The sequence below is a fragment of the Sapajus apella genome, unplaced genomic scaffold (genome assembly GCF_009761245.1).
Source record: "Sapajus apella isolate SASKATOON/1434 unplaced genomic scaffold, GSC_monkey_1.0 scaffold200, whole genome shotgun sequence".
NCBI lineage: Eukaryota > Metazoa > Chordata > Mammalia > Primates > Cebidae > Sapajus > Sapajus apella.
In genome coordinates, this window is record NW_022437140.1 from 153,250 (window position 1) to 172,569 (window position 19,320).

The following is a 19,320-nucleotide window of genomic DNA, read 5'->3' on the forward strand; positions in this document are numbered from 1 at the left end:
CGCTGCCCCTTGCCTCCCTGGCGATGGAGCCCAGCGTCTGTTTGGTCGCCTCTGGAGCTTTAGCTAGTGTTTTTTATAGTAGACTTAAGAGGAAAGCAAAACATTTTTCATAACCCTTCTCTATCAAAAGTGGGAAACAAAAGACAGACCGAGAGAGGGCCTCGTGTCTCAAGAAATATAGAAGAGCTCATATCTCTTTGTGGAAGCAAGACCATTCCTTATATCGCCTAGCCTGCAGCGCCAATTTATATTATCGACCGGCCCCGTAGCCGTTTGAGTTGGCGACCCTGCCCCTCACCCTTCTCATTCCCCTCCCGACCCAGACTAGGACCCTCTCTTTTTCTGATCACTAGCCCGAGGCGCACGGCGCGCGGCTGTCATTTCCTTTCTCCTTCAAGGCAGCCCTCTGTTTATTTTAACCCGATTAGGGAATGGGGGTGGGGCACAGGAGACTCCAGCAGCGGTCACTGCTGAAGGCTCGTGGAGACGACGTGACTTGCCCAAGGTCACAGAGCTAGAAGGTGAAGTCGCCTAGACCCTACCCCTGTCTCCCTAGCTGCCAAAGCCCAGCTCGTTCCTTCACGCCCACGTCGCGGGGGCCGTGCACTCTCGGGGCTTAAACACCGCGCGCCCAGTCGGGTACGCTGCGCCCGAAGGTTGTTTTCCTTCGGCGAAAGACGCCGAGGGGTTAGGGAAACCTTGGGTCACGGTGTGAGGCTCACCCCTGGGGTCCACCAGGCTGCGAGGTTGGGACTGCGGGTGTCCCCGAGTCTGGCCTGCTAGGCTCTGGTGGCCAGGGCACCTCTGCGCTCGGGCCGGGGCCCCGGCGCTCTCCCGCAGTCCCCTAACCAAGCCGCGGGCTGGCAGCGTACGGCGGCGCCCGGACGGCCACGGAGCGCGGCCGCGAGGCATGGACGGGGGAGAGGACTGCAGCGGAACCTGCTCGGGGCACCCCTGCCCTGGGCAGCTCTCCGCAGGCTGGCGCCGCGCCGGGGTCGCCGCAGCCCCGGGCCCCTCCCGGGCCACCTGTGCGCAGACTGGCGGGCCCGCGAGAGCCCGGATCCCGAGCACCGATCCACTCCGTGTTTCAGACTCCTGCCCCGGTCCCCGGAGACCGCGCGGGGCGGTGGGAGGCCTCCACGCCCACCACCCCAAGCCCCTCCCTGGGGGAGCCTCAGGCATCGCCCGGAGGGATTCCCGGTGCTGGGGGTAGCCCGCGCGCGCCACGCGGGGCGGCCCGGCCCCTCCTTTCTTCCCCCCCGCCCCGCCCCGCCGCCGCCCCGCTCCGTCGCTCCAGTCCGGGTTTTGCGGCGCCCACCGGCCGGTTCTCCGGCTGCGGGCTCCGCGGCGCGGCTGGCTCGGTGCGCGGCGCGGCTGGCGCTGCGCTCCGCCCCGGCTGCATTGCTGCGCTCCCGTGCCCAGGGGAGCCACGCGCCGCGTGCGCCCCGCAGCCGGCCGCCGGGAGGCAGCGCAGTCCTCTGGCATGGGCCGCGGGGGCGCCCCGACCTGGGGCTCCGGGCTGAGGCGCTGAAAGCAGCCCTCCCGCCTGCGGGGCCCCGTGCCCGGCCCGTCCGCCCGCGGCCATGGCCGTCCGGCCCGGCCTGTGGCCAGCGCTCCTGGGCATAGTCCTCTCCGCCTGGCTCCGCGGCTCGGGTGAGTCACGCTGCGCGCGCTCTGGGGAGGCTTGCGGGGGACGGTGCACGCGAACGCTCGCTGCTGTGGGGGGTCCTTGACCCGCGCTGCTAGACCCGGCTGGGAGCCCCCCGAGGCCAAACTTTGCGAGGCGGGACGCGGGGGCCTCTTCTCGTGCTGCGCAGCGTCCTCGCGCGCTCTCCCGGAAGCCTGGGTTCTGCCAAGTCCGGGAGCAGCTGTCAGCGCGCGGGGCTGGCGAGTGTAGACACCCCACGCCTCCGGGTGGGGGAAGTTTGCTGGTTGCCTGGGCCTGGAGCAGGGCTGGGGGTTTGGATCAACCCCAGGGAGCCTGACTTTGAGGATTCGAAGATTAGAGGGTTTTGATCCTATCCCAGTGCCCAGGAAATGGGGGTGCGGGAAGCGATTAAGATACCTCTTCCCGGTAGCATCTGCCCTAAACAGCCACTCACAATCTCCCAGCTTGGCACCTGGCCTCTGCCCACGTCCAGAACACAGTGTCCTCCTCTGTCCCCGCCACACACGCTCGCACACGCACACACTCAGGCGTGGAGGCGCATACACCAGCCCCCAGTCCTTGCAGCCGGCACTGTCAAAGCGCCGCGGTTCCGGTGGCCGGGGCTGTGGCTCCTGGCCTCCCTGAAGCGGGGGGCCAGAGTTGTGTGCGGTTGATCCGCCAGCTTCCCCTTCTTCCGTAAACTCCACAATCTTTCTTGGTCCCTGCATGCCCCGTTGGTCACCCTAACCCACTGCTAACTCAGCCCTCAGCCCACCTCATTCCTTTGGGAGGGGGTTTGAGGGGAGGAAGTTCCCCTCCATCCTTTGTCTGTTCTCCCTGAGCCTCCACCTAGGCTGAGCTGTGGGGGCCTCCTGATCTCTGCCCCCCATGCACTTAGCTGAGCTGAGCTTATGTGTCTGTGGCCGTGGTGGTGTGTGTGTGGGGGGGGTGCCATTTGTGTGATCAAGGGGCTTGAGGCTTACCCTGGCAATTCTCCATTCTTGCTGCCCCTAGTAACCTGGTTGGTTACTCCCCAGCCTGGCCAGGCTGCTGCTTATAACAGGGGTGTTGGAAGGGAGCATTGGGGTTTCTGAGTTGCCAAGCCAGACTGATTGGAGATCAATGAGTGAGAGCTCAGGGACCAGCCTGATGAGTGAGGCTAATGGCTGTTTCCTTAAAGGGTGTCTCTGCCCAGCGAATCCTGCACCCACCACTGCTTGACCACCCACCCCATCCTGCCTCCTCAGTACCCCTCTCTACTCCATCCCACCCACTCTATGTCCCCTCTCCATCAGCACCCTCTTCTTCCCCAGGGCCTCTCCTTCTAATCCTGACCAAGCTGGCAGGCTGAACTGCTGTTGGGTGTGCGTCTGTGTCCCACACATGTGTGTGTTAGGGATGTGTGTGCAGCCCCCCAGATGAGCACTCGGGGTACAGGTTGCAATGTCATCCATGATGAGGTGGAGGTATTAGTGCCCCACATACAGATCAGGTGTTGCCCGACACCCAGTAGGTGCCTAGGAAATGTTTTCTGAGTTGATGCCTGTGAGGGCTGTGTGGTCATAGCTGCAGGTCGCCCATGCAGAGCACGTGTGAAGGCTGTGGGTTGACATGTGTGCCTGGGTAACAAGGGGGGTTGGCATGGTGTGGACAGCATTGGTGCATGTGTGGCCTGATGGATGTGTGTGATGGCCGGCGTGTGTGATGGCTGTGTGCAGTTGCACAGGTGAGCATGTACAGATAAGAGGGCACAGGTACTGGTGAATCAGGCTGCCGCAGCCTGGAGCAGAGGGTTGCCACATGGACTCCTCAGGAGGCTGTGGGGTGGGGGAACTGCATCCCTGGTTGGTGGGGCATCTGTTGAGGCCTGGCCCAAGGTGGCCCAGAGAGTTGGCAGGTGGGCACAGGTGCTGCAGGGTCTGAAGCAGAGTCTGCCCCCGGGCATCAACTCTGCCCCTGGGCCTGCAGAAGGAGCTGCTGAAGGCCATGGGGCGGGGACGGGCCCTACTTCTTTAGGACTTCCTTCCCCCTGTGCCCCACAGGCACTGGGTACATGTGGATGCCCAGACAGGCTGGCCCTGCGGTGACCCCGGCTCCTCCCGCGCTGCCTTTTGCCTCCGCAGCAACAGCCTCTGGTGAAAAATGTGTCTGCGAGCTGCTGAGGGAGGGATGGCCAGCAGGCAGCAGGGGGCGCCGGGGGCCAGCGCAACCAATTGCAGCCGCCTGCTCCCCAGGCCATGCGCCCACCCTCTGTCTCCGGACATCACACAAAAGCCTGTCCCTTCAGCACGCTCGAAACCGCAGGCCCTCTCTGTACCCACGCACGCAAGCACCCATCTGTCTCACAGGATTTTCCTTCTCAAACCCCGTCACACGCAGCTGGCATGCACGCCCCCACCCTGCCCTGTGGTCTCCCTGTCACCCACACCTCTGCAGTCCTGAGCAAGGATCTGGCTCCCTTGAAGATGGGGCTGAGGGGTGCCATGCTCTGGCATTGTTGCACTGCCCAACCTGACCCCAACCATCTAGTCTTGCTCCTCCTTCTCAGACCCTTATCCCCATCCTTAGGGCTGACCTAGGACCCCTCTGTCTACCCCACCTGGGAGAATGCAGCTGGCTGAGGGGGTCTGAATCCTCCAGGCCTAGGATATACCCTGTTTCTGTTCAGCCTGCCTTTTGGGTGGGGTGGCCTAGGCTTTGGGGCCTCTAGGTACCCCCAGGGGAGAGCAGGTCCTCTCGCTGCCAGCCTGCTCACCGCTTGCCTGTATTGGGAGGGGCTTCTCTCAGGAACCAGGGATAGGCATTGACCCAGGTACCAAGTCCCCAGCCAAAAGGCACAGCTCTGGTTCCCAGGAGTAGCCAACTTTGGCCTCAGCCAGGGGCCAGAGAGCCCCTGTCCTTACAACCCTTCTTCCTGCCTAGTGCTGCTCTGGGTCCAGACCTGCAGGCTGAAGCCTCAGAAGGCAGGAGCCTGCTCTGAGTTTAGAGTGGGGGTCCATGCTCTAGGTGAAGGCCCTAGTGCTGGGCCTAGCTGCCACCTGGGACCTGTGTGTCCACTCACATGCATGCAGGGCCTCCGGTTCTAGGCCATCCCTCTCCCGATGCCCCCTTCTCCCAAGGGCCCTGTCGTCCCCCACTCCTATTCCCGAAGCCTGGGGCTGGAAGCCTTAAAGTCTCCCTTGCTTCTCCCTTCTCCTTCACGCTTCACATCTAATCTGTCACCAAGTCCTCCAGCTGAGGCCTACTTGTGACATTGTTCATGTCCCTTGACTTCTTTGTCTCTCCCCATCCTCCACCCCTTTCTCCCTCACCTGGACCACCACTGCAGCAGCCACCACTATCCACCCCCTTCCCGCCTCCTCCACTCACACTAAGGCATGCCACGGCTTCCAGGCTGGAAACCTGCTGGAAAGCTTTCAGTGACTCCCAGTGCCTGCAGGTCAGTCCAAACCTTGAGCCCCCTTAGGCCCTTAGGAAAACACCTGCCTCCCTCTTCATCACCCCACATCAGCACTGGGCTGGTCTATCTGGAGGTTGGGTGCCCTACCTGGCTCTGACTGCTGATGGGATGGGCACCCCCAGGCAAGCTCCGGCTTCCAGACTCCCTTGCCTTGCAAAACCTAGTGCCACTGACCCCGCCAGCATGCTCCCCACTCAACACCCCAACATTGGCTCTGTCCAGACCTGGGACACGCCCCTTTGCTGCTGCCAATCCCTGCACTGTGAAGCCTGCAGCTTCAGTCCAGCCCCTCCCAAAGGCCTCCCACCTCCTCCCCTGCAGAGTGCCCGGGCATACTGATGTGCTTTGGGTGGGCTAAAGAAAGACTGAGGTCCTGAGGCCTCAGCCCTGGAGCAGCTGCCAGAAGCCTCTGGCCTGAGCCCCCTCCTCCTCCAGTGCCTCCCTCAGGTATTGCCACTGTCCATGGCGCAGTGACCCTGTTCTCCACCCCAGCATGTTCCGAGTCACTGGCAGCCAGGTGCTGTTTCTCTTCATTTCCTCGTTTTGAGTTTGGGTTCTCTGTCCAGACAGGGAGGACTGTATTACTGGGGACAGGGAGAGATGTTTGCTCTGGCCCTGTCAGCAACAACCCCATCCCTGTCCCTGAACACAGATTGCCATGCTCCAGGGAGGCTGGAAATGGCCTCCTGTCCAAGGTGGGGACCAGGAAAACTAGGCCCCTTCATGGGGTGGGGGGTGCCCTACCCCCGCCACACGTACGGACAGCAAACCAGCTCATTGTACACAATACATTGGTGTGTGCTTATGGGCCACTCACGCAAGTCGTATGCCCACATCTGTTGAGTGGGAACCCCTATCCCCACCCTGGCATGGATTTTCCCAGAGTTAATATTTTCTCAAGCAAATAGTGTCATTCACAGAGTCACGTCAAGATTTGGGCCCCTCTGCATAGCTCTTGCGTGGGACTTCTGGTTCCTGAGGCTGAGCCCCAGGGCCCAACAACGCTCAGACCGGAGCTCAGCTTCCTGCAGTCAGATCCACCAGCCCACCCCCTCGTTCCTCATCTGCTCCTGTGGGAGTGGCATTGAAGGGTCCTCCTGCCTTCCGGGGAGTCTCACTCCGTATTCCTGCCAGGTGGAGTAGAAAGGATGGGGACTTAGGAGGCAGCCAGGACCAAGCTCCAACCTGAGCCTCGTGTCCTTGGACAAGCAACTTTCAGTCCCCAGCCTGTTTCCACATTGATAGAACGGTCATGCTTGCTTTCTAGGGTTATAGTAACAGATTGATGGGCAATGTGGAGAGGGCACTCAAGGTGAACCCTGACACCCAGTTGGTGCCATAGCTTGTCTGTCTCCTTCCTCTGTGTCCCCCGGCATTTGTAGGGGGTGGCATGAGTTAGGACCGAGGTGCGGACTTAAGCCACATCAGGGTCCAAGCCCAGACACAGGAGAAAAATTCGTCTCAGCATCAGCTGCTTCATTTCCCACTGCCCTAGGCCCAGGCAGAGGCCTCTTCTGGTTAGAAGATGCTCCCTTTCCAACTGCATGTCCACCACCCCCTGCAGGGACTTGGGCCTGATTCAGACATCGTTCTTCCAGTGTGCAAGGGGCAGTTGTTTGGGGGTTCTGAAGATGAAGATTTGGGTTCAGGTCATCATGCAACTGTGTGTTGATGATTGTCTCTGACTCACAGGACATGGCACAGAGTGGGGCAGGAGCCCTGAACAGAACGAAATTCTAGTCCTTGCTCTGCTTTTTGATTGCTGTGTAATCTTAGACAAATCATTTAACCTCTCTGGGCTGTTCGCCTCTCTATATACTAAAGGGTGTAGTATACCCAATGATGCCTCTATTGGAGCCTGGGGTGGACTCCACACTCAGCAGCAGGCTCCCCCAGGAACTGCTCACACCTTCCCAGCACCTGCCACAGACATCAGCTCTCCTGGCAGGGGCTGCCTGCATCGCTGGAGAGCCAGGTGGCTGCTGAGGCAAAGCCAAAAGTGGTTGTGAGGCAGAGCTGGGGACTGTGAGTCCCAACTCCTAGGCCAGGAAGTAAGGGCCTAGCAAATAGCTTCCACTGGCAAATACCCCCCGAGTCAGAAACAGGCCTTCTCATGGTGCCCAGAAGGTCAGGGTGCCAGTGCCTGAGGCCCACCCCCTTTCTGGGCACTGATGTCAGGTGCCACAGGCAGCTTCAGACCCCAGGGGTCCAGAACTGCAGGCACGTGGAGTAGTGGAATGGGTGAGTTGGCAAGTCTGTGGCTGGATTTGGACCAGGACTAGGGTGACGCTGGGCAGGTACACAAAAGTAGGGGCAGCCCCTGAGACAGCCCCTCCTGGCCCTGCATCCAGCTCCTCTCTGCACACCTTCAGTTTTCTCGTCTGTACGCTGGACTCGTAATAGAACCCACCTCCTAGGGCTTTGTGCAGATTTGCTGGGTGGATGCATGTCAATGCTGGCACATAGTGGGCACTCGATACATGTTAGCAATCGATGAGGACATGGCAGAGGACACTGTTCAGTCCTCTCCTTCGGGAAGTGGGGGAGTCCTTGGCTGTCTTTGTGGAAGACATGGGGCTGGGGAACCAGGTGGGAGGGAAAAGGCCCTGGGGTGAGCTTCCCATTCTGGACTGGAGGACAGGCCTGGCTTCCTTTCTGTTCCTTCGAGGGCAGGGCATATAGAAGTTCCTGCGTCTCTCCAGGTCGTCCTTGACTGGCCCTCCCAGCCCCGTTTGAGGTGGAGATGGGGAGCTGCATGAGCTCTGGGAGACCCGAATGGCAGCTTTTCAGCCCCAGAGTAACTAGGGAAGGGGAAGTTTTAGGTACAATTTTGATGGGGGAGGGACCCTGAAGCCCCTGCTGCTGTGCTGTGATGGGAGCACCAAGGGCCAGCTGTCACCCTGACTGGTGGGGCCCTCAGAGCCGGCCCTCCCACGCTGGGATATCAGAGCTGTGTCCGTCTGGAAGGCTCAGGGTCACCTTGAGCCCCAGGCAAATATGTAGCTGAGATGGGGAGGGGGTTGGGGGAAGGCCAGGGGAGTCTGTCTAAATTGACAGCACCAGAGGGGCCTTGGGGAGGGCGCTCCGGACCTTGCATCCCACCTCTCCCCTACGCGTCCCCAGCCAGGGAGGCAGGTGGAACTCCAGTGCCGAAGGCCAGCAGGTCCAGTGGAGAGGCTGCGGGGGGCGTGGGGGAGGAGACTGGGGGAGTACAGTCTGAATTAAACACTATCCCTCCTAATCGAGGCAGGGACCCAATGGAGCTGAGGGACCAGTGGTTTTTCCCAGGTCTGTATCTTTCCAGCACCGCCCACCATCCCCCCCCCCAAAAAATGTGCCCGGCACTGGCGGATAACAGCACCTCCTCAGCGCGTGCCCCGGGCCTCAGCCCCCGCCCCGCTGCCTAGGTGGCGTGGCGCGCGGGGGCCCTCAGGCCGGCGGATCTGCGGGGCACGTGAGCGGCCGTGGGGTGCGGGTGCCTGAGCCCACGGCAGCCGGAGCCAAGGGGCTTCGCCATTCGCCGCGGCGCCCGTCGGGCGGGGCTGCGGGAGGGGCGCGCCCGGGGGCATCCAGGCCTAGGGTGGAGGCCGCGGGGCCGCCTGGCGCGGGGTAATTAACGCGCCGCAAACTCGGGCGGCCGAGCCGGGAAGGGGCGGGATCCCTCCGCCCGCCAGCCAGCCCGCGGCCGCCCGCCGGATTAGCGGCTCTTTGTTCGGGGCCTGTTAACAAGTTCCTGGCTGAGTGCTCGGCTGCCGCCCGGGGAGCGGGCGTCCAGCCTCCGGGCACCGCCGCCGCGCGGCCGCCTACCGCCCAGCCCCCGTGCTGCCGCCCAGCTGCAGCTCCCGCCCCTGCCCGCCCTTCCCGGGCCCCCTGAGAAGTGAGTGGGCGCTTGGCTCCTCGAGCGATCTTGTGCGTGCGGCTTGCAAAGACCCCGGGCTTGTCTCGCTGTGTAAGGGAGGAGAACGTCCCCATAACCCGAGCACCTCCTGCAGGCCGGGGCTTCGGATGCACCTGTGTAGCCATTCCCATTTTACAGATGAGGCCCAGCACGGACTTGCCCCGAGTCCCGGCTGTCCTCGGCAGGCTGGGGCTCCACTTCAGCCCCTGACACCCAAATGCCTTCTCCTTCAGCTAAGAAGAGAGACTTTGTGGCGGAAAGAGGAGGAGCCCCTGGGGGCTAGAGACTGTTACGGTTTTTATTCTTGATGAACTTGGCGATGGTAGTAATCGTGCAGTGCTGGGCTCCACCTACCTCATCTGATCAAAACCTCAGGACAATCCACAGGTGGGTGAGGTTAGCCCCATGCCTCAAATGAGGACACTATCAGAGGAGGTCACACTGCAGGAAGTGGCAGAGCTGGGACCTTACTGGGCAGCTACTGCTGCGCCCCATCTCCCCCACCACACACTACACCCACCCTGCAGGCTCTCCCCGTTTGGCTATTTACTGCCAGGGCCCTCTCTGTGCCCATGGACTTGATGGGAGAAAGTCTGGAGACCCTGATTCTCTGTGAACTCCCTCACAGCCTGGAGCCCATTCCTCATCCCCGTCCTGCCTCCTGACCCCACGTAGTGTGCATCCAGGCCATCAGAGGCTTTCCTCACCCATAGCCCCAAGCTTTAGGATGTGCCCGGGCCACACATCTTCAGGCAACTGGGACTGTTCGAAACCACTTTCTTATAATGAGGGGGACTCCTTCCCAGTAAGCTCCCCAAATGGTTCTGGGTCCTTCCTTCTGGGGCCACACAGGATGGGTTAGCCCTTTCAGTTATTTAAGACAGGGGTCCCACCAGGCCACATCCGCCCATTTCCTGGCCAGCCCTCCCCAGCCCTCTCATCTGCTCCTCATGAGAATGGTTCCCAGCCGGAATCCCAACCCCTACATCCTTGTTACCTGCCTCTGGATGGCAGCCCAATTGTCACACCTCCTCAGCCCTGGGAGCTCACCACACTGTGCCACGATGCCCCAGCATGAAGTGGCATAGGACACTAAGTATATCTGTTGCAAATATTGGAACCCAACTTACACTGGCTTAAGAAAAAATAAATTGAAAAGAGGGAGAATATAAGGGCACGTGGAACTGAACTCGGGGGTAGCTGTGGCTTCAGGCATGGTGGGATCCAGGGAGAACAGCATGGCCAAGATCCTTCCCTCACCTCTGCTCTTGGGGATTTGGTGCCACTCTCCAACAGCCTCTTCCCTCTGTTCCAAGGTGACTGCCAGGAGCTCCCAGGGCTACATCCTTACAGGCCCACATCCTTACAGGCCCAGGCCAGCAGCCAGTGGGGTAGAAGAGCACATCTCTTCCCTCCACCATCCAACAAATGTCCAAGTCTCCCATCATTGGTCCACCGCCAATGCCCTGCCCACTGTATGAGCCAATCACCACAGCCAGGGGTTATGGTTATGCAGATTAGGTTGGGCTGGAGCCACCGAGGCCATTGTCTTGTTGTTACCCAGGCTATTTGCTGCTCCTCTCAGCTGCTTGTCCATTAAGAAGGGTGGGCACAATCATCCTCAGGTTTAACCAGTATGTCATCAATACATTTTGCCAGGTAATAAATAAGTATGCTGAATAGCACCAAGCACACAGCCTGTGACTCGGAAGTAAAGCAGGGTCTGGATCAATGCTATTTTTTTTTTTTTTTTTTTTTTTGAGACGGAGTCTTGCTCTGTCACCAGGCTGGAGGGCAGTGGCATCATCTCAGCTCACTGCAACCTCTGCCTCCCAGGTTCAAGTGATTCTCCTGCTCAAACCTCCAGAGTAGCTGGGACTACAAGTGGATACCACCATGCCTGGCTAATGTTTTTTGTATTTTTAGTAGAGACAGGATTTCACCATGTTAGCCAGGATGGTCTCGATCTCCTGACCTCAGGATCCACCCGGCTTAGCCTCCCAAAGTACTAGGATTACAGGCATGGGCCACCGTGCCCGGCCGGATCAAGGCTATTTTAGCCGCAGCATTAGAAAACAAGGTTGGCCATTCAACAGGTTTTACCTTCCCTTCACTCTGCTGTCATCAGCTTATATATCTGCATTTGGCCATCTAAGATATTTATTTTATTGGGCGCCTGGCTGGAATCCAGACACGCTGTGTTTCTAGTCTGTCCTTCATCTACTATGGGAAAGTAACCTCATAATAAGGGAAGCTGGTCTGGCGTGACTGGTCCATGGGGATCCCAGCAGGCCTTTCACAGTCCCTCCTTCCTTTGGTCATCTGCAGCGGATTGAGAAGCTCTTCTAGAACTGTGCCTGGAGTTGGCATAAGGCTCACTGGGGTATGGCTACTCCAGTGGATGTTTGTTAGGTTTTGTGTCTGGTCCAGCTTCCATTTCCGTCTTAGTGGGCTGTTTGGGGGATCCCTTCATCCCAGCAGCAGGGCCCAGGTGAGCTAGGTAAGTATTTCTCTTGGCCTGGTTCTTTCCAGTGCAGAACCTGCTCTTTAAGCCTCTGTTCCTTCTCTCAGCAACCCAGTCTTCTGCCACTACTGTTCTTCCTAAATTTGTGAGAATTGTTTTTTTCTTGCTTACCTTCAAAGAACCCTAAGTGATACATTCGCCAAATCAGATTTCCTTCCTTATGATGACTAGACTACAGCTCCTGCCCACAGCTGCCCCCATGACCCTTCTCAGAGGTCAGCAGCGGGGCTCGGCTCTTCTGAGCTTCCTCCTCCAAGCCCCACTACTGCCCCGTGTTTCTCTGGCATCGCCCGCAAGCCTCATGCCGCTACACCTGTGCTCTGTGCTCTGCCTCTGAGCGTGGTTCCTCCATCCATGCCTCTCACCTGTGGCTTCTCCTTGGTTTCCGGCCATCTTTCCATCCTGGGCATGTCTGCTCAGAGTCTGAGCCTACCTGGATATCCTGCAGTTGCCCTGATACTTTTCTAGGGAACTTCCTCCTCCAGTTCCTTCAGGATCACACAGTCAGAGGCCCATTTTTGAAAACCACCTGGTCTTCTCAAGACCTCTTTCCTTTCAGACCCCTGGCTCCACTGGGCGCCTGTCTTTGGTGTGAATTCCTGAAGCCCACCATGCAAACGCCAGGATACCTTCTAAGAGTGGTCAGCATTCTTCCTCCCCGCCCCAACAGCATGCTGTCCTGGTGAATGGTTACAATTGGCTCTCTAGGCAGGCTGGAGGACTGATTTGCCAATTTCCATGGTGTAAATACTCCCACCATGGCCTATTTCAGGCTATCAATGTGATGTCAACTGGCTTGCAGAATTCTAGAAATTGTGATTGGCCGTTCCGAGCCAGGATGAGCTGGCTCCATACATCACTGCTCCTGACCAAGGTCACTCCCAGCCCTCTTAAGTGATCACGGGCAGGGAGTGGACAAAGGCTTCTTAGGCCTTCCCCTGCAGGACCCATTGACTTCCCAGGCTGGGAGGCGCAGCTTCCCTCCTGGACACTAGACTCTGGTGGGTCAAAAGGTAGAGCATCAGCTAGGACTTGGGAGGACTGTGCTTAAGAGCCAGGGCTCTGGTGTGGATTAGAATCCTAAAGTGGGTGAACTTGGGTAGGTTATTTAAGCTCTCTGTGCCTCAGTCTCCTCACCAGGAAAATGCGGACAATGAAAGGTTCTTACCTCATAGGGCTGCAAGGATTAAACGAGTCATCCTATGTGGCGCACACAGCCCCATGCCAGCTCACATCACGGTAAATGCTCTGCAGGTATGAGCTGTGTGGTCTGCCAGGTGGATGCTCACTTTGGGCCCCCCTCTGTGACACAAACTTGGAGTGTTTTGTGTTGGGGGTTGGGGAGCAGGATCTTTGGCAGCAGCAGGCAACAAGGGCAGGGCCTGCAGGTCTGGAATCTTGGGAGGGTGCTCATTCTTGGGTAATGATCATTCCTGAGGGGGCCTGAAAAGGAAGGCTGACATAGTGAAGGGTGAGTCACCAGAGTGACTTGGCTGGGTAGGACTCCTGACACCTGAGAGCCAGGGTGGGTCCCTGGGACATGCAGAGCAGAGAGGTGGCAGAGGCCACAGCAACATTAGAGAGCCCGAACAGGCCTGGCAAGGACAGCCCACCTGCTGGCCTCTGGCCAACCTGTGACTTCAGAGCTGGTCCCTGGGCACCCCCTGTCTCTGCCCCAGAGTCCTGGGGGCACTGAGGCTAGAACAGGAGAGGGACTCAGGCTGGGACCTTGGCATGTGGTGGAATTTGGCCAGACAGCGAGGGGAGGAGGAGGAGTGGCCGGGTAATCCCAGTGACAGCATGTATACGGGGCGCAGCCAGGAGGCGGGCAGCCCCGATGGAGCAGACAGTGCCTGTGGGGGGCCGGCAAGCGACAGGGCTGAGACCACATCTCTGAGCTGGGGAGTGACAGGCAGTGAGCGGTGTTTAAGGAAGATTAATCTGGCAGCTCATGGAGGATGGATGGGAGCAGGGAGAGGCTAGAGGCAAGGAGACCGGCCCGGAGGCTGTGGCGGTCATCCAGGCAAGAAATGACCAGGCGTCCCTCCCTGGTGGCGGGCAGGCAGTGGGGATGGAGTAAGAGATGGATGTGGGAGACGCTGCAAAGGAGGAGATGTTGCATCTGGATGCTGCATGTGGGGGGCGAGGGAGGGGGAGGAGGCAAACATGATTCAGAGCTCTCCAGCCTGGGGAAGTGATGTCAGAAACAGAAAATAGATGGGGAGCTGGGTTGGGGGAGAAGCTGAAAGAGCAAGAGGCTCCGCCCAGGGAGCTCCACTCTGCTAGGCTGTGTCAAGAGTGTGGACAGGGTGCATGGGTCACAAGCAACAGAAACTGGCTCTGGCCACATGAAGCCAAGGGATCAGAACAGCATTGTCGGGGTCGGGCAGGCACTGGGGGCAAAGGACAGACTTAAAGCCAGTTGTGACCCAGGAGAGACGGCCAACAGGTCCTGGCGGCACTGGGCATCCTGATTCCTTTAGGGCACTGAAAGCCGTCCAGGGAAAGGTGGATTTACTCAGTTCTGTGAAGCCCTCCAAGGTAGGTTGGGACCCGCAGAGCGAGTCACAGGGAGGCCGAAGGATACCCTCCCAGCAAGCAGAGGCAGGGAGGTCTGGGTGTGATGAGAGCCTCCGCAGGGGGTGCTGCTGGAAACAGGCTCTGTGGGATAGTCAGGGAGACTGTATACAGGGGCAAGTGGCCTCTGTGAGTCTCGGTGGGAAAGGAGAAAGGACGGTTCGGCGTCGACTTGGATTCCACTCAGCAGCAGCCTACTTGCTGTTGAGAAGTTTCTTACCCTTTGGGAATTGGGCTTTCTGGAGGGATGGCTTCATCTCATGGGGTTTGGTAGTTTCTCCACCGCCCATTGTTTTGACTGCTGAAATACTTTCTCAGCGCACACCACCTCCACCTTCCTTTGACGACCTCTGCCATGGAGCCCTGGTGGGACTGACAGTTATGGGGACCCAGCCTCCCCCTGGGGAAAGCACCTGTCCCAGCTGGCTAATGGTCCCAGAGATCCTGGGCACATGATTGGGCCAGGCTGGCCACGTGGCCTGGGTTGAGCCAGTCAGGATCCTTCCCAGAGCTTCTCCGGCCTGGAGGCAGAGGTGCCACCCGACTGCCTGCCTGGTTGGCAACAGTGACGATTCGGGTTCCGAAGCTGGCCCAGGACCGCTTCGTCCTTTTATGGAAATCGGCCAGGGGGCGGAGGCAGGTGAGGCCAGCGCACAGGGAGATCAGGGACAAGGGACAAGTAGAAGGGGGAGGCTGTCCCGGTGGCCCCAAGGCCCCGAGGCTCTGGTCCCTGCTCCCTGCAGCTTTTCTCAGTCCTGTGAGCTGACCCTGACAGCCTTCCTGGCCCTAGATTCAAGAACTTCCCGCTTTAACACCCATGTGAGTTGGGTTTCTGTGCCCTGCACCTAACAGGGGCCTAGCCCAGGACCTTAGCAGGAAGATGATGATGTGGGCAAAGCACCCACCCAGAGGTAGCCAGGTGGCAGCATGCAGGGCATTTAGCCCCCACGCGGCAGATATAACATTCTTAAAAAAGATAATTCACATACAAATCCAAAATGTCAGGCTTCTCTTGAAAAAGCAAAAGATCTGGGCTGGGCCCAGCAAGCCCATTTTCCTGGGTGGGCTGGGGCTGGAGCCTGGATGCCACTTTGGCAGATGTGTACCCCCCTGCTAGGTGCCCCCATGCCCATGCACCTCCAGTACCTGCACAATTCCTGCCCTGTGCACTCCACCACCTGTGTACCCCTGCCTTGTGTACCCTCTGTCCTGGGCACTCTCACCACTCCGTGTCCCCCGTCCCATGCCTCCCCACTACCCTGTGCACCCCCAGTGCCTGTGCACTGCCCCGTCTGCCCCATTCACCTCCGCTCCCACGTGTACCAAGACTGCATCCCCCACCCTTGGTGAGTGTTGGGACTGAGGCCATGGGCGGAGCCATTCCTCTCCTTCCCTCTCCTCCAGCCCTCGGAGCCCAAGTTTGGGGCCTGAGATTTCAGACACCTGTTCAGTTTGAAGTGCAGGAGGATAATCAGGTGGAAACATCTAAAAGATAATTGGAAACTGGGACTAGCACTTTGAGATGCAGTCAGGGTGGGAAGTGGAGACGAGAGACCCTTTCATAAGGAACTGATCACAGACACGTGCAAGCTCGAATCCCATTCTAAGAGGATGATTAGGGAATGGTGACAGCTGGGGTGGAAAGGAGGCTTCAGGGGACAATTTTGAGGAAGCCAAAAGGAGGCCAGGGAGAGAGCAGTGGGGGCCCAGGAGTGTGTGTGAGGTTTTGAGCAGGAGGGGAAGCAGCCTTGAGGAAGGCTTTGGAGAAGGCCCTGCTGATGAAGCCTGGGGAACACCCTGGGAGGAGGCAGGGAGAGCAGCTGGAGGAGGCTGTGCTCAGAAGCAGCAGGGGCGAGCTGGGACAGTGTGGACAGGCAGGACACAGATGCCCTTTGGGATTTGCAGAGCATGGAAGGATACCTGGTAGAAAAGGCATGGGATGCAGGGAGAAACTTGGGAAAGCAGGGCGAGGGCAGGATGAGCATACTCGCTGAGCACTGGCAGTGTACTTGCACGACAGCTCTCGGTGGGTGACTTGCCCACATCCCATGGCTGCCACTGCAGAGCCAGGTGCCAGCCCCAGCTCCAGGGCAGGCAAAATGGGTAGAGGGCCCAGAGCCTCAGCAGGCTTTTAGGAGAAGCAGAGAGGATGGGCTAAGGGACAGAGCTAGGTGACGATGGTACCTGGACCATTAAATAAGCATTTACTGAGCACCTGCAGGAGCCAGGCCCAGCGTCACATGCTGCAAGTGAGCGTGAGGGCCATGTGACCACAAGGGAGCCGGAAGCAGGGGCATGCTGGGTAACCAGTGAGACAGGACAGTCCCGGAAGCCCTCTCTGAAGAGGCGACACTTGAACTGAGACCTGAATGATGGAAGGAGCCGGCTGCGGGTGCAGCAAAGGGCCTGCTCTGGTCTGCGCACCGGGAATGTAGGGCTAGGTGAGAAGTGTGGTGACTTGTGTTTGTGTCCATTTACACATGCATAGAAGCCACCTCCACTTCCAGAGCCGCACAGTGGGAGGGGCCGAGGGTGCATTTGCTAGGATTAGCTGACTGGAGGACATTAAGGGGCCTGAGTCCCAGACCTACTCTGCCGCTACAGCATAAGCCCCAGGCCAGACACACTCCTCTGGCGCATCTATGAAATGGGAGGAATGACCAGGCCTCGGCTGTCTTGGAGCTGATCCTGAGGCCTGGGACAGGGGTTAGGATAGAGGCCATGGGAGGGTTCGGCGAGGAGGCCAGGCCGGCCACTTCCGCCCTTTGCAGGCCTCAGTATCCCCCAGGATCAAACAGTAACTGGTAAAATGAGCTTAGTCCAATGGAGTTAGACTTTGATGCATGTATGTATTTTTTTTATTTTTTTAATTCTTCTTTGCCATGTAATATATTTTTTAAACAAGGTGAAATTCACGTAACATAAAATTAACCATTTTAAGTGCACAATTCATTGACATTGAATACATTCACATGTTATGCAACCATCACTTCTATCTAGTTTCAAAACAATTTCATCAGACCAAAGGAGACCTCATTAAGCAGTCACTCCCCATTCTCCACTTTCCCCAGCCCCTGGCAAACACCAGCTTGCTTCCTGTCTCTACGGACTTGTCTATTACAATATTTCATGTAAATAGAATCATATAATTTGTGGTCCTCTGCGCCTGGCTTCTTTCACTTAGCATAATGTGCTCAAGGGTCATGCATGTTGCAGTATGCATCAGTGCTTCATTCTTTTTTTGTTTGTTTTTGAGATGGAGCCTCGCTCTGTCCCCCAGGCTGGAGTGCAGTGGTGTGATCTCAGCTCACTGCAACCTCTGCCTCCTGGGTTCAAGTGATTCTCCTGCCTCAACCTCCCGAAAAGTTGGGATTACAGGCATGTCCCACCATGCCTGGATAATTTTTGTGTTTTTAGTAGAGACGGGGTTTCACCATGTTGGCCAGGCTGGTCTCAAACTCCTGACCTCAAGTGATCCACCCGCCTCAGCCTCCCAAAGTGCTGGGATTGCAGGCATGAACCACTACGCCTGGGTTTCATTCCTTTCTGTGGTTAAATAATATTTCATTGTATGGATGGACGACATGTGGTTTATCCATTCACCCAGATAGACTTTCGGGTCGTTTCTACCTTTTGGCGACTGAATAATGCTGTTTTGAACATTTGGGTACAAGTATCTGTTTAAAGACCTGTTTTCAGCTCTCTTGAGTGTAGACCGAGGAGTAAATTGCTGGGTCAGTAACTCTATGTTGAACTTCTTGGGGAACTGCCAAACTATTTTCCTTAGCAACGACACCATTTTATGTTCTCACCAGCAACGATGACGGTTCCAGTTTCTCCACATCCTGATTCTTATTTTTGCAATGTTAAATTCTTGCAAAAATTTTTCTCAACTCTAGGTGCTCCTGCTTTGCTGGTACCTGAATCTGTGTGTGGCCACCAGGCCAGCCTGGCGCAGGTCTCAGGGTTCAAGATTGGCAACAGAGGGCCAGAGAGGGGACCAGGGAACTGGGAGCTTCCAGAGGTGCAGCAGCAGTAGGGTGAGAGCCGGTCTGGGCCTCTCTCAGCCCTCTTGGACCCCTGTTTCCCTCTGCAACCCCCCTTTTGTCCTCCTTCTCCCTCCTCCACATACACCCCCAGCCAGGAGCTGCCCTCTCCGCCCCTCTGCACCGCCGTTTTGTGTGTGTGTCTCGTCACCAGGATAAATGTAGCTACAAACAATGCAGCGGGCTGGGTGCTAATTTGTCAGACGCAGTGTGCGGCTGTGATTCCGAATACATTAACATTTTCACATGAAATCATTTCAATTTTTAGTGATTAAGAGGTATTTGTTTTAAAGCATCAGGGTGATTTGCTGCAGACCTGGAGGGAAGTGGGGGTGAGGGAGCCCCCGGGTATGATGTCATTCATGGCACCAGTGCGGGCAGTCACTACTCCATGCCCACCTGTGTCCACCCTGTGCTTCCTGGGCATGTGGTGGAGGTGGCAGGGCCAGGGAGTGGAGATCATGGGACCCAAGAGTCCCTTGAGAGTACTGAGGCTCAGAAGCCTCAGCCCCCATCTTCCCCTGGCATCCCTGGGTTATCTGGCCTCACTCAAATATTACCTCCTCAGGGAGGTTTCCCCTGGGACCTCCAACCTAAAGTAGCAGCCTATAACTCTCTGCTTTAGCTTCTTCGTGGCATTTATCAACATTGGAGATGACTTTCTTGACTTGCTTACTTGTTTATATTCTGCACCACCCCCAATTAAAACACAGGATTCTTGAGGGCAGGGACTATGGCCTGCTCATGCTCACTGCTCATGCATGCATGGATGGATGGATGGGTGGGTATATGAAGGATGGATAGATGGATGGATGGATGGATGAGTGGATGAAGGATGGATGGTTGGATAGATGGGTAGATGGATGGGCAGATGTATGAAAGATGGATGGATGGATGGATGGATGGATGGATGGGTAAGTGGGTGGATAGGTGGATGGATGAGTGGGTGGATGGGTGGGAGGTAGATGGATGGGTGGGTGGATCCATGGGAGGGAAGGTGGATGATTGTTCAGGGGACACGACACAGAAGACTCCCCACCATATCAGGCATCCTATCATCCCTGAGTCAGTCCCTGAATTCCTTCCTGGGCAGGCCACCTTGGGTGTACCAGGCTTCTCTATACCTGGGAAGTACAAGTTTATTACCATGGGGCTGGTGCTCACCGG

The 19,320-nt window shown here is 57.7% G+C and overlaps 1 protein-coding gene across 2 annotated transcripts in view; it reads left to right on the top strand.

Moving 5' to 3' along the window:
* Window positions 1–1,316: 1,316 nt before the first annotated feature.
* Window positions 1,317–19,320, top strand: part of UNC5A (unc-5 netrin receptor A) — a 63,811-nt gene continuing 45,807 nt past the window's right edge. For both annotated transcript variants that reach the window (XM_032269915.1, XM_032269916.1), the window contains exon 1: window positions 1,317–1,653. In XM_032269915.1, the coding sequence (XP_032125806.1) occupies window positions 1,584–1,653 (70 nt within the window). In that variant the 5' untranslated portion in view covers window positions 1,317–1,583. The remainder of the gene's footprint in view (window positions 1,654–19,320) is intronic.